This window comes from Heptranchias perlo, chromosome 2 (genome assembly GCF_035084215.1).
Source record: "Heptranchias perlo isolate sHepPer1 chromosome 2, sHepPer1.hap1, whole genome shotgun sequence".
Taxonomy (NCBI): Eukaryota; Metazoa; Chordata; class Chondrichthyes; order Hexanchiformes; family Hexanchidae; genus Heptranchias; species Heptranchias perlo.
In genome coordinates, this window is record NC_090326.1 from 91,838,611 (window position 1) to 91,854,079 (window position 15,469).

Below are 15,469 nucleotides of genomic sequence, written 5' to 3' on the forward strand. Positions count from 1 at the left end.
GAGGCTGAGGGGAGATTTAATTGAGATATATGAAATTATGACAGGACTAGATAGAGTGGATAGGGAGGACCTATTTCCCTTAGCAGAGGGGTCAGTGACCAGGGGGCATAGATTTAAAATAATTAGTAGAAGGATTAAAGGGGAGATGAGGAGATTTTTTTTCACCCAGAGGGTGTTGGGGGTCTGGAACTCACTGCCTGAAAGGGTGGTAGAGGCAGAAAACCTCAACTCATTCAAAAAGTACTTGGGTATGCACTTGAAGTGCCGTAACCTACAGGACTATGGACCAAGTGCTGGAAAGTGGGATTAATCTGGATAGCTCTTTTTTGGCCGGCACCTTTCTATGATCATCCCTTTATTTCCTCATGTCTAAAAGAGGTTGAATTTATTTTAAAACTTTTCACATCACCAAGATGTCCTAAATTACTTTAAAGCCAATGAATTACTTTTTTGACATGTATTCACGGTTGTTATGTAGGCAAACGTGACAACTAATTTGCACACTGCAAAGTCGCACAAACAGTAATGAGGTAAATGACCAGATAATCCGTTTGGTGGTGTTGCAGGATAAATCTTGATGTGGAGATGCCGGTGATGGACTGGGGTGGACAAACGTAAGGAATCTTACAACACCAGGTTATAGTCCAACAGTTTTATTTGAAAATCACAAACTTTCGGAGATTATCTCCTTCGTCAGGTGAGCGAGTGAATAAGAGGTTCTCAAATCACATATCTTATATTAGGCTGGGAATCAAAGGTGTCGTTGGTGTTTAGACAGGTTAGCCATGGAAAACAGTACGTCCCAGTATACTGAATACACAATGGGTCAAATTACACAGACAAAGAGAGAGAGAGACCCGAAAGGCAGATAGAGAGAGAGAGAGAGAGAATGTCCAGTTGCATTAAAAACAGATAACTTTTTTTTTCCTGCTGGTGGGGTTACGTGTAGCGTGACATGAACCCAAGATCCCGGTTGAGGCCGTCCTCATGGGTGCGGAACTTGGCTATCAATTTCTGCTCGACGATTTTGCGTTGTCGTGTCTCGAAGGCCACCTTGGAGAATGCTTACCCGAAGATCGGTGGCTGAATGTTCTTGACTGCTAAAGTGTTCCCCGACTGGGAGGGAACCCTCCTGTCTGGCGATTGTTGCGCGGTGTCCGTTCATCCGTTGTCGCAGTGTCTGCATGGTCTCTCAGATAAATCTTAGCCAAGACACCAAGGGAACTTCCTTGCTCTTCTTTGAATTGTGCCATGGGAACTTTTATGTCCATCTGAACAGACAGATGGCACCTCAGTTTAATATCGCATTGAAAAGAAAGCACTTCTGACAAAACTGCACTCCTTCAGTGCGGCACTGAAGTGTTAGACTAAATGTATGTGCTGAAGTCCTGGGGTGGGGCTGAGACCTACAACCTTATGACTATGAGGCAAAAATACTACCACTGTCTTGTCAGAATTCTCAAGTTTAGCTCATTTACATATTGTATGGCAGACCAGGAATAATTTGCTTGTGGGGAGAGGAGACTTTTTGGTGCAGTATTTGAACGCAAGCACAACTTAAAGTGGCAACAGCTTTCTGCAGGCAGAGCAGGTATCACTCTCCTTTGTTCTATTGTTCCATGTTTTCAAGAAAATGCAGAATACAAAACCATGCAATGTTCTAAAGCAAAAATAATTGACAGCTGATTAACTATATGCACAGATTTTTCTAATAATTCTTTAAAGTACAACATTATTTATCTAGAGATTTTACAGCTTTCTTACACTGTTATAAACTAAAATTAGATTTGAGGTGGAAAATGAACAAGCATGAAAGCTTAGACTGAAGGAAAATGAGATAGGTGCATTTGACTTTTCAATTCATAATTTATAAAATGGTTTTCTTTAAGAAAGAAAACATGAAAATATGCCAGCTTTGAAATGGTTTCTGTAGCAAAGAAATAAATATAAAACAGTGTTGTTCTGGATAAAAGCCTATTGCTTGGATTTTGGGAGTGGCACTGGTTCAGAATTCTCTGTGGACACTTCTCTCACAGGAACCCCCTCGCTTATCACTTAGTCTTCATATTAAGCATCCCAATAGGAACCTTCTGACTCCATCTGCTCTCAGAAAATGCAGGTTAGCCAGTGGCTATAAAGAAGCTATTTAATATATGTATTGTTCATTTAAGCACAAGGGAGCAGGAAAAGGATAAAAGAAAGCAAAACATGTATAGGGACACTACTGCATTCCTGTCCAGCTCCCATCAAAAACTCCATACCATATCCCCTAACTCTACCATTCTCCCATGCAGCTTGCTTAGGCTGAATCTGAGAGTGCACATCCTCAATGTTCTATTTGACCCCCAGCCGAGCTTCAACCCACACATCATAGCCACCACCACGACTAATTCTAACTCCCCAACATTACCTGCATCCACCCCTGCTGAAACACTTAACCATACTTTGTCACCTCCAGACTCGATTACTCCAACATTCCTCTCATCAGCCTCCTGAGATCTGCTCTTCAGAAATTGCAACTTATCCAAAACTCCACCACACATATCATAACCCGCACTAATTCCGAATACCCTATTATCCCTGTCCTCGTCAACATTCACTGGTTCTGTATAATCCAATGCATCAATTTCAAAACCCTTGTCCTCATCTAAAAATATCTAATGACCTCATCCCACCTGACCTCTGCAACCTTCTTCAGACCAATGCTCCTGCACGTTTCCTCCACTCTTCTGACTCCAGCTTCCTTTGTATTCCTCCCACCTCCACTCTGCTTTTGCCATAGATCCTTCAGCTGTCTGGAATGTTCTCCCTAAACCTCCTTCACCTTGCTATCTCTCTCCCTTCTTTAACCTACCTCTCAATTGTAGCTTCAGGTACCACTCTAAACCTTCTCCCACCACCGTTCAGTGTCTGATTATTTTCATCTTTTAAGCTGTTGGAACATTTTAGGTTAAAGGAAATTTTGTAAGTACAACTGGTTGTTGTTGCTTTCTTAATTCAAATATCTTTCAAAGTGTGCATTACAACAGAATGGGAGACCAAAGCTCCAGGAGTATTGGATTGATCCCAAGTTCTCTATTAGTTGCTTTCTTCCTCTCCATTTTTTTGTCTCCTCATTCTCTTTAGGCTTCTCACATCACACGCCCTTTTTCAGTACTTGAGGACAGGCAGTTCATGCCTGCCTAGGTGTCTGCTAACACCACCCTGAAACTAGCAAGTGCGCTATGGGTTGAATTACCCATTCATCATTGTTGAAAGTGTCTCACTTTTACTAGTTGCCTCCACCCTCATGCTCAGCAATGATCTGGTGAGATTAGAAACAGTGGACTAAGTACCTATCCAGCCGCGGCTTTAAAAATAAAAGTCCTACATATTCTTGTCGATCAGACTATTAACCAATTCTATCCCTATTAGAACAGCATTCCAAGTTGTTCCTTAGTTTCAGATAATGTTTTGGCATCAGGTATTGTATTTGAGCAGCAGTAGACAAAAAGGAGGATGCCAAGTTAAGATATCACATCAGTTTGTTTACTGCATGAAAGAAGCACAAGTCTAAATGGCACAACAGTGCAACACATTGTAGCAGCATGCAACACCACAGTGAAGGTTTATTTCAACCCAATTTTGGCCACAGTATTTGAAAGGCAAGATGTGGGAAGTAGGTGCAGTAATCGCCATGTTTCTGTAGAAGAAAAAAATATAAACTAGCATTACTTTCAGCACATGTTGTTCAGAATTCTCTTGGGACGTTTCCCACATAGGAATTTCCTCTCTAAACACGTCGTCTTCATATTAAACATCCCCAGGAGGTACCTTCTGACACCATCTGCTCTCAGAAAATGCTAATTTGCTATAAAGAAGTTGTTTATTTCATATGGGATTCATTTAAAACAACCAGGAGTTTGAAGGGAGAAGGAGCAAACACATGTGTGGGGGCACTTTACACAAAGTACTCCACTTCCCTCCGACACTGGAGTGATGTTCTTGTTTAAGTAGTGTCAACAGCAATTAACTGTGTTCCTTTCAGTAACTTTTACTCATATTAACCTAACTTCTTACTTTCCATTTGTCAAACAGCAGCAACTTAAAAAGGGATATGGTAAGGTAGTTACTTTAATAAAATCTGCTGGGTTATCAAATTCCTTAAAAGCTACTCTTACAAAGAGCTGGCACCGGCTCAATGGGCTGAAAGGCCTCCTTCTGTGCTATAACTATTTGATCATACTACTCTTAAGGTCCTGAAGTATACTATAAACCAGCAGGACTCAGGAACTATCATTTTCTTTATAAAAAAAAACGTAATTTCAGGGCCTTATTTTCTTCCCCAGTCCTGCTTCGTAGTCTCCCCACATCCTGACCATTGCTGGCAGAGGCAACAAGCTGCTAGGCATCTGTCTACACTGGCTATTGGGAGGTATGTAAGAAAAACAACGGGAACTCTCAGATTTTCCCTTTCTCCTTTGTGGGAAAAATGCTTGGTCTTTGTTCAGCACCCTGACAATGGCACAGTTGAGATTAATAACTGTTGAAAATCACTAGCACAATACCTGTCACAGTGGTCTATGGAGCACTGCACACTGTCACCCTTTTGTACTTACTGTTTTTTTGTTCTGGTCTCAGGAGAGGTGTAGTGTTCGTTATTAAGTTCGGTTGATAACAGATTAGAAGTTCAAAACAAGTGTCTTCTCCATTTCCTGATCACCACCATCTCACTAGATGGTGATGATCAGGAAATGGAGCGGAATTTGGTCCCACCCACTGTGCCGGTTTCTGGGGCTACCCAACTTTCCAGGGCAGGGAGAGAGGATTTGGTAGGTGGATACAGCTCCTGTTTGAAGTATGTTTGAGCCTCATTATCCTAAGTAAAAGGGTAGGGGGAAGGGCGTCACACCATTTCCTGAATGCTATAGACATGTCCCTGGAAATCTGGCAGGATGGAGCCATCTACTGGACCTACAAGTAGGAGGGCCTTTAAAAAGGTCCACAGATTTTCAAACACAAGTCCTTCTAATTTGTTGGCACTTGGGTTTCTATGAGTCTTTATGCCAGTTGTCATTATTTATTTATTGCCATGGACTCCATTTATTGGCACCAGTGGGTTGATCAATAGCTATCCTTGGCACTGACATGTTTGAAGAAAGGGGAGGAGCTGTGGAGGCACGTCAGATAGATTAGGTTGCCAGAGAGGTTCTCTGGGTTCATCCGCCGGCAAAAGCAACTGCAGGGAGGCAACATACCTCACTTCAACAGATGTGTTGTGGAGCTTCATCTTGCCAAAGGAGAATGCTCCACCAGACCCAGTGGCATCCCTGAGATGAGAATGCCAGGCTACTCTACTGCTGCATGGTTCTTCTGAAGCATCCCAATCACAGCATATAATACTTTACATGGTACTTCATGAAATAAGGCATGTCACAGTGATCAGGAGCCAGTGTTGCCTGCACCTGCCAAGATGCACCAACCATTTCTGCAGGTCCTGGAAAACCCACCTGGGAATGACCATGGGAAGCTGCCCTCTCAAGGTCTGGATTAGCAAAGGGGCAGACACGGAGTTGAGTCATTTAGAACCATAGAAAAGATACAGCACCAAAGGGGGCCATTTGGCCCATCGTGTCCACACCGTCTCGAAGAGCAACCAGGTATTTATGTAAATAAAGAGTATTTGATGCCTTATCGCCTCCAGCTACTATAAAGCAAAAGGCTTGCATGTGCGTATGGACTGTATTGGTCAGCTGTGGCCTGAAACTTAGCTGCATCCTTTTGCAGGCAAGAGGCAACTGTCCTCACAAGCAGTCCATACAGTACCACTTTGAATTGAGTAGCCACAAAAAAAAAAATTGGGTGCCAGAACTTTATCACTTATGTACAGACTCTGTACCTTCATCTTGGCCATCCACTTCTTAATTCTCCATCCATTAAGCCTTGACAAAGGCTGCTGATGGGTTGAGATACCTTTTAAAGTTCTCCAGAAGCTCTCAATTTTTTTCTTCATGACACTCCCTTTAAATTTGACTTCCATACAATTTTTCTGTCCTACCAGTGTTGTCAGCCCTAGATCCATCTAAGTTTGCAGCTCAAGTTGTGAATAATTATACCAATGAGCCTAGGCCAGCTACTAGGACTTGATATTCAGGCAGGTCTTCAAACAATGCAAACTAAATTAGAATGGACTTGTATCTGAAGACAAGAATCGGTCCTACGGTAGGTACTAAATCAGTCATTTCAACTAGACTACTAAACGGTCTATCAAGCAAACACTTTTACGAGTGAGGGAAGAATAAGAACAACTAAGATTCTTTTTGTATCAAGTGCTTCATTGTACATATTCTGCTCTGCTGTTCTTGGTTGCCAGAGCAAGGTTATCAACCATGGTTGCAAAGGTATCCCACAAGCTGACCTTTTTGCATGAGACATACTTCCAGTCCTCTTTCAGAAGTATTGCATTCCTAATGATAGTACGGTTTCTTGAAAGGGGGTGCGGAGGCTAAAAGGAGTCTTGGGCAGTAGCGCGAAACAGAGGATAGGAAATCGGTAGCCTGTTTTCCATTGAAGGCAAGCGGGTGGCATGTAAAAGTCAGTCAGGCGGTGTGTAAAATGAGCTGCCGATTCGCTAGTGCTCGTTTTGCACTACCGTCCAAAACCAATTTCGCCCCCACCCCTCAGGACAATTATCTTTACCACATGGAGGAGATGAGCTTGGAGATGGCAAAATAAAGAAACTGCATAGTGATACAGGATGATGGCTTGAATGGGTAAGAGAGGAAGTAGTGGCAGAGACAGTTATATAGATGGTCTCAGTCTTAGAGGCAAAAATATTCATGAGATCTTTGTACTTGGCATTGGACAGAACAGAGGAGGGACTGGGAATTGCCAGTTTATTGCAACTGCCTCGGGTCATTGGATAACCATCTGATACAAGTAGTAAATGTGTAGGTGGAGCACCCTCTTGTTATTTTCAACAGGAGCTGCTGTGACCACATAAATTTACCAGTCGAGAACACTTTGTGAATGTTACAATTTACTAAATCTAAAATGGCACAATTTTTCCTCTGCTATTCTTCCCCATCCCCATGGATGTCAATAGCAAGATATTACTAAAACAAAAATCAAAACTTGGGAAATACTTCTGTAAATAACACACAGAAAAACATATTGGCTAATATTTTTTGCTGAACGAGAGTTTGTCAATTACAAACTCTCCCCACCAACCAGAAGGACTGTGGCCCAGATTACAGTGTATTTCATAGCCATATTAAAAACATTGGAAATAGAGCAGGAACAAGACATACCAAAGGCTATTTAAAATGAAAACTATGTTGTTCACTGCAAGTGGAAAAAATTTTAGAAGCATCTTTATTTTCACTTGGTTCTTTTAAAAGGGTAAAAGCATTAAGTGATACATTTCCATGAAACGCTTCATTTTATTCAAATCAAAACATTTAAAGTGATACACAGAAAGGTTCATTATAAAGAATGTATAATCACTGAAGGGATTGTATAAATGCAAAACAAATTCAAGGCAATGACCAATTTCATCAGCAACTTACAAGAGACTGACAAAAGCAATATATCTTTTATTGTTACAGATGTGAGTATTAAAAATAAGATTGAAAAGACGTATAAATTTCAAAGAATGCTAGACCCAAAAGGGCTAAAATTACTGATTCTAACACAATTGGGATCTAGTGCATTTTATGCATTTAGATGACATTTTTACTTACGTTCTGCTAAGAACCAAAATCAAACATGTGGGTTCACATAACAATATTCTAAATTTGTAGGAAGTTGGGGTTTCATAATTTAGTAAACTGATTTAGGTCATCCACAACAAACCCATTTACTAATGCCTCCAGGACCTTAAAAAAAAATCCATAGACCCTACTTATTAATCATGTAAAGCCCTGAAAAAGAAAAACCCATCTAGAACATTGCTCCAGAGTATACTATGTTCTTGTTCATTCCAGCAGAAAACTAGCTGTTAAACAGCATCACCTGCATCTGTAGAGATCAAGTCAAGTTTAAATTATAAGCTTGCTTCAGTTGCCAAAAGCAACCCTGAAACTTGGATACCTCTGGTAGTGCTGTTGAAGGCACCAAAACCTGGTTGAGAAGGACTTCACTGGGTATCAGACAGCAAAATCTCACCTGCAGCAAATCTAAATGGTCCCACTTGCAGCACTTGGCTCTAGCAAAAGTAAGTTAGCAGCTGACCCATACTTTCACCAGGGATGGCATGCATGAATCTACACCAAATCTCAAAGATCATTCTGGCCACAACTGCTAAATGTGTTCCACTATATAAATGGGGCAGACTTGGCACCGATGGAATTGTCACAATTATGGAGTCCTATATTGGGAGCGGTTCTATAACAAAGAGGCATCAGTGATCATCACTCTGGCAGTGAAGCTAGATGCATAACCCATCAGCTGCAAGAGAAAAGGCTGATTGCTGACAAAGGGAATTCATTACATCAACACTGAAACCAGTGAAATTCCACCACAAATGGACTCCTCCACCATACATGTTTAATATATAAAAATGTCCTAAATTTTAGAGCACACAAAAATAGACTCTTAAATGCATAAAATGGCTTTGATCAAAACATCAAGCACACTCATTACAAAAGGTAACAGACAGACACACACACACACACACACACTGCATACAATCTCTGATCACAGCTGCATCTTCCTGTTCACCTACAATAATTTTTCACATGTACTGCATATACTGCACACCTGGGCTTTGGGCCCAATGTAAAACAAACAGTAAATCATGGAGGTCGGTTTTCATTAAAAAATGTCCATAATGTGTACTGATAGACCATATTGGAGCTGGATTTTGGGCCCAATGAAAAAATGCTGCACACTGAAAAGTTACAGTATGGCATTCTACCATACAAAATTGCATTTGAAACAATGTATATGTAAATGGATTTTCCACAAGTTTAAATGTTCTAAGTAACTTCATGCTGAAGCTACTTAGAACATTGCTTAAAAAAAGCACCCATAAGGGTATTTTTAACCATGAAAATCCCCTTCAAAAATTATACTGTTGGCCCCATTTACACAGAGAACAGCATCAATTTTTGGATCAATGTGATGTCAGCCCAACTGATTGCACTCCTTTTCTTCGTTCACTTTAGGCTTTGAAGCAACAAGTCAAAACGTCAAGTAACCTAAATTAATTTTAAAAAGACTTTTAACTGACAAGCATCACATGTGAAATCTTAACTTACCTTTCTCTTTTAGTTGCTTGATGACATACTGTGCATCTCCATCATTGTACCTTTGACCATTGAAATATTTTCCTTTGGGAATATAATTTTAAATTATGCACTTTTTCAACAAAAAAAAACTCCACAAGCTAACTTCTGTGAGAAAAAAAAAAACTTAGGTCTTGAAATTGTGCTGTGGGTAGGAATGATGTTCAACATTTATATTTTCTCCTTCCTCTCTCTGCTATTTAATCATAGAATGATACAGTGCCAAAGGAGGCCATTTGGCCCATCTGCCTGTGTCGGCTCTTTGAAAGAGCTATCAAGTTAGCCCCACTCCCCTGCTCTTTCCCCTTAGCCCTCCAAATTTTCCCCCTTCAAGCAATATGTTTAAAATCAATGGATTACTGCCTCCTTTTAAAAAGCAGAGAGATTTCCGATGAATATATTAAAGTGTTACACCTATTTATCTCTCAGCATACTTTCAAGAGATTATTATCACTTTGCCAGAAGCAAGCAACAAATCAATCCTGTTCAAATACGGTGTAGGATGGTTTACGAGTAAAATATTCAAATAAATCAGGTGGATATAATAGAATGTAACAAGCTGTTAAAATTGTACTTGAATGTAAAATGATACTTCAAACAGTGGAGAGAATCTGAAATTTAACTAAAATTAAACCAGAGTTCAAATGGAAGTGAAACAATGTGGATTTGTTAGCCTAGCACTCATTTTCATTGGAAAATGAGGTTAACATTTGTTCATTAGGTTTGTTTTTTGACCACTTTCTAGCATAGTTTGGTACAGATGGGCAGCAACTGATGGCAAAGGCCAGTTAGTACAATAGATATTGGCCAGTCCACACTAATAAATCAATTGTGCAGCGATACTGAAGTTATTCATTAAACTTATTTGTACATACAATGACATTAAACAAGCATGCAATGTACAAGAATATTTTTGTATTTGTAAATACTATAGCTTATGCATAGCACCAAATACAGCCATACCCCGTACCTATATGGGTGGCATGGAAGAATGTTTTAAAAATGTTAACTCCCCTATGGAGGAATTTGCCAACAATTTGGAATTGCAAAATAAATACAATACCAACCATAATTGAAAGGTCACCACTAAATCTTGCTTCCTTTGAGCAAGTATGATGCACAGCACTTACACTGTTACTCAGAATACATTTCATATCCTGTTTGCCATTTCTAGCAAAATCAAACACAGTATGATTTTGCAACAAAGTGACGAGAAATCCCCATATGGCCATTTGAATCTGTGTAAATGGGGCAACCAGATATACAAAAAGTCAAATATTTTCCCAGAACCTATATAGTGCATTTGTATAAAACACTCCTTTACTCAATGAAAATTGAAAATCAGAATCAGTGCTAATTTCCAGCTTCAGCCATCAGTTTATAGTGATTCAAAAGGCTTTGACATTGCCGTTAAAAAACATTCATCTGTTACCTATTTGTCCTTGGCTACAGACTTGTTTGCTTTTAGATACATCTATCCAAGCCAAGAGAACCACCAGATCATTTCCATTCAATGAATTATTCATACACTGGTACAAAACTCAATCCTTCTCATCACATTTTCCCAAACCTCAATTCTTTATAAGAGATTCAATTTCAAATCCAACTACTCTATGGGCATAACTTAAAAAGTATAAAATTTGCAGTTTTTAATTTAACAGTCAAAGACATCCAAAGGTGTATTTTCAGTTTACACATATGCAGACCTGATCCTAAAAAAACATGACTGAGAGGCTGAGAACAAGAGTACAGTTAAAGACAAAAAAAATTGAAGAGCTTAAAATTTTTTTTACAAAAGGTGTGGTTAGAATTTGGAATTCTGTCATAAACTGTTGTTGAAGCAGAGTCCATAAATTCTTTTAAAGAGAATTAGATAGGTGCTTGACATATAGGAATGTTAAAATGGCATGGAATGTGAACAGAGGAGTGGGATTAGACTAGGCTGCTCACACGGAGAAAAATTAGCAGAAACAGGCCATTTTTCTCACCAAGTCCATGTTATAACAACAATCTTGGATGGCCCTCAGCATATTGAGGCTGTAGACATTAATTTCACAAATAAAACTTTAAACTGAATACATATTTATTTTTCCAAACAGAAATTATGTACTTGCTACAGGCTTGGTATTTTAAAATTAAAAATAAATAAATAATGCAGGGCTATGGGGAAAGAGCAGGGAATGGGACTAATTGATAGCTCTTCCAAAGAGCCAGCACAGGCACAATGGGCCAAATGGCCTCCTTCCAGCTGTAAAATTCAATGGGGGTAATTTTGACTGAGATAGTGTAAAATGGTGATAGTGAATTGGCACCCTGTTTTACATCGCTACTGATTTTTTATTTCCATTTAAGTTAAATTAACCCTCTGTGAATAATCCCCAACTTCCAAAACAAATATATTTTCAATCCCAATTATTTATGCAGAATCATTCATCTCCACCTGGACTACACATGCAATGGCAAAGAGTATTTTTTATGGTCCTTAAAACATGTCCCTCTCCTACCTAATATTCGATGCTTCATTACTATTCCTGCCTCGAGTCTTACTGCCGTACAGTTCCAAAGCCATAGCAGCTCCAGTATTTTTCTGAAATGGCCATTTATGTGTGTGAATCTAGACAGAGTGTCTTAACAGGCTATTCAACTATGAATGTTACTACTGGCAAGTCTGATCTTGTCTCCACCCAATATGCATGTTTTCTAGCAGGGATCACTGCGATCAGAAACAGGAACCCTGAATGTTCTTTCACCTTCCTAGCCCAGCAACACTGAAGCCAACTGCTTCTGACTGAGTTCAGCTAACCCAGCACAGACTTGGAATTAAACCAGTGACCTTTCTTGTCTGTGACTAAACACCACAAGGCAAGGTAGTATATTTCCCATTAAGCCTTGTGAACTATAAATATGTTCTTTTTTAAAAAAAGATACAAATCTCTCTGCTAGTTACTTCAAGCCAACAGTAAAAAACACATTTGAAAGAAAATAATCCGATTGATATCATCAGCCAATAACTTCCATTCATGTGAATTATAACCCTACATATAATTCTATTGCATTGTAAGGCTTGTATGGTCCAGTGTAACTTGCATGAAAACTAAGTTCCAAAACATTTTTGATGACCATCACGAATCTTCATCATTCATTTCTAACATTTGCTTTTTCACAATTTCTTCCAGTTTTACTTTCCCCAAAAATCTATTTCATCTGCTCCAGCTTCTATGGTAGAGAGTCTGGATTATATCTAAACTTGTAGCCATATGGTCGTAGATGGTAAGTCATGTATTCCAAATAGTACATGGTCTTAGAATCAATGTAGTGGAACGACACTGCCAGATCAGAACAACATCCAGGCCCCTGTGAAGAAAACAAACTGCATCAAAAAAAACTCAAAATTTGCATAAATCTGGTCCCAAATACACTATTTGTATAATAAGTAGCTATTTTTAAAAAAGGTTCACTAGATAGGTTCGGTTGAAGACCATCGCATTTGATCTCATCTGTCCAGAATACAAACCCTACCATCTTCCCATTAAGCATGTAGTGGCTCAAGAATCCAGTATTTTGGTCTCAACCACTGATCCTGACAGCCTGCTTTTGCATTAATACTTACCTGACATCTGTCCTAAATTTGCTCTTCACAACCTCGAACTTGTTCCCTTGCATCTTGCTGAACTCTTGTAATTGTTATATGATATTATAAAGATAGAGAAGGGTCCAGTCAAAAACATGTATTCTTATTTGAGAGCTTCCATAATCATGGGAATTCCTTAACAAAGAAGGAACAATCTTCCAGTTATGTCAGAAAATAGACTGCAAACCTGCTACTCTAAAAAGGAATTTAGGATTCTAATTTTCCTGCCCAATTTGAAAACAACCACAGAACGTTCTGTAAGCATCTGTCTGGCTATTTGTCAAATACATATTCCAAGAAAGGTCTCACCAATGATTTTTGGTGAGCTTTATTCCAGTATTTTGCAATTTGTTATGTAAGCAATTGAGTTTAATACCTCAGTTGTGTTTCTGTACACTTGTGGCCATTATATCTCTCCACACTTTTTTTTTTAAACAGAGCTATCACACTCTAATAACTAGATAACATTATAGTATCATGAATGCCATAGTATGAGCGGAGAAGAGTGCAATCATGATACACAGGATAGCAATTTGTGGATTAAAAGACAACAGAATGTACGGTTTAAAAAAGTCATACCAGGCAAATATTGGGTTAAAGCTTAGAGAGTTTTTCGTCACCCTTTCCTGGATCATTACTTTCAATAGAGTTGAACAAATAACCATATGCAAATATTGTACAGATGATATCAAGATTCATTTGAGGAAATGCTGTGTTCAAAGTTCAAACACACAACCTGTAGATTAGATTATGAAACACAGAACAATCAGCACTGCAGCTTTCTGTGTGTTTAAGACAGCTGTTCAGTGTGTTTATTCTAGCTGTGGAACATGGGCTTTGTTGGCGATTCCCAAATATAACCAGCAGCCCAAGTTCTACAGAGTTCTGCTGTACTCCAGGAGGTCCATCCCATTGAATCTATTTTGCCAATCCACTCAAGCCCCATGTCACCCAGGCCATCTTTCTGCAAGATTTCTCCACACTTCTTAGGACCATCCTCAGTAGGGTGAAGAAAATGAGAAACTTCTTTTTCAGATTACTGTAGCTCAGAGACAGTTTAATTGATGAATTTCTTTAATTAAAATTGTATACCTGGCTCTTGGTATATTTAAAAAGGCAAACTTTAAAGTGAGGGAACAAATTGATCGTGTGTGTGGGAAAAAAAGGAGAAAAAAAATGTTCAACACTTCAGTGGAAGTCAATTGCAATACTTTAAGTGATAATGCTGAACATGCTGGATAAATACATACTTAGGATCAGGAAGACAGACTAAACAAGTATGGCCCTGAATGAAATCAGAAACCAAATATGGAGAAAGATCAACCTCTCCAAATCCCTCAGGGAAAAAAGGTGAAGGGATTCACATGGATCAATATAGAAACATACAGAAATAGGTTAAAACATAGTTCAGGGGTAAAGAGGAACCTGGTTTAAAAATAAACATAGCAGCAGGCATAAAGCATAAAAGTTTTAGTACTTCAATAGCAAGAGGGCAGTCAGTAAGAGGCAAGAAACCTAAAAAATGCAAACTATACTGAAACGGAGGATGAATACAAAATAATTAAAATACTAATAGATTAGTTCCTCCAAGTATTCACTAAGGAAAATATAAGAAACATAAAAGGTACTTAAGTACCAACAGTCTAAGTAGAATCAACAACTTTGATATAAATGAGATGCAAGTCCTAGAAAGGCTAAAATCGTTGAAAACAAATAAATCCCCAAGGACAGACAGCAGTTATCTCATAGCACAAAGACAGACAAGGGAAGAGATTTGAGCAGCATTCACAGTAGTTAAGAGGAGATCCTGCAGATTGAACACAGGCAACGACAAGCTTCGATATCAGATCAAATAATGGAATAGATCAGGAGTAAACTTGAAGGCTACCTGTAAATAGTAACCTAGTTAACAGCAGTCTACATGGATTCCAAAGGGATGATCCTGCTTGATCAATCTCCTTGATTTTCTGGGGAGTGACAACCCAAGTTGACTGTGAAAAGTCCTACTCTATGGACCTAGACTTGCAGCATTTGAAAAAGTTCTACATGAAAGACTACTCATTAAGGTCAAAGTGGTGGGGATTCAAGGTAAATCTTCAGAATGGATAAGAAACTAGCTAACAGGTAGAAAGCTGCTGATATTAGTTAGAGGAGTTAAGCTGCGGTGGGCAGGGAAGTGCCGAGTGGGTGCCCAGGGACCACTGCTGGAACGCTAACTGTTTCTAATTTAGATTAAATGACTTGCATTCAGAAGCTCATTAAAAATTGGTCAAATTTGTAGATGATAAACTAAGACAGGCAGTTGAATCTGAGCAGCAGCTTGGGAACTATACAATGAATTGGAAAAAAATGTAAGTGGCTCAAACAACAGCAGGTAAAATTTAATATAGACAAAGTATTGGACAGAGGGAAAAGAAGGACAATGCAAGTACTCCACAGATGATGTTGAAAAAGCTATGGATGAAGTTAAGAGATCTAGAGGTCTTCGTAAACTCAATGCTCAAAATGTCCAACCACCACAGAGCAGCAATCAAAAAAAAAAATAGAATGCTGAACTAAATACTAGAACAGT

General features: G+C 39.0%; 1 protein-coding gene across 1 annotated transcript in view; it reads right to left on the reverse strand.

Annotated features, from left to right (window-relative positions):
• Window positions 1–10,623: 10,623 nt before the first annotated feature.
• Window positions 10,624–15,469, reverse strand: part of LOC137341173 (glycoprotein-N-acetylgalactosamine 3-beta-galactosyltransferase 1-like) — a 43,141-nt gene continuing 38,295 nt past the window's right edge. The window contains exon 4 of the mRNA XM_068004173.1: window positions 10,624–12,620. Coding sequence (XP_067860274.1) covers window positions 12,483–12,620 — 138 coding nt within the window. The 3' untranslated portion in view covers window positions 10,624–12,482. The remainder of the gene's footprint in view (window positions 12,621–15,469) is intronic.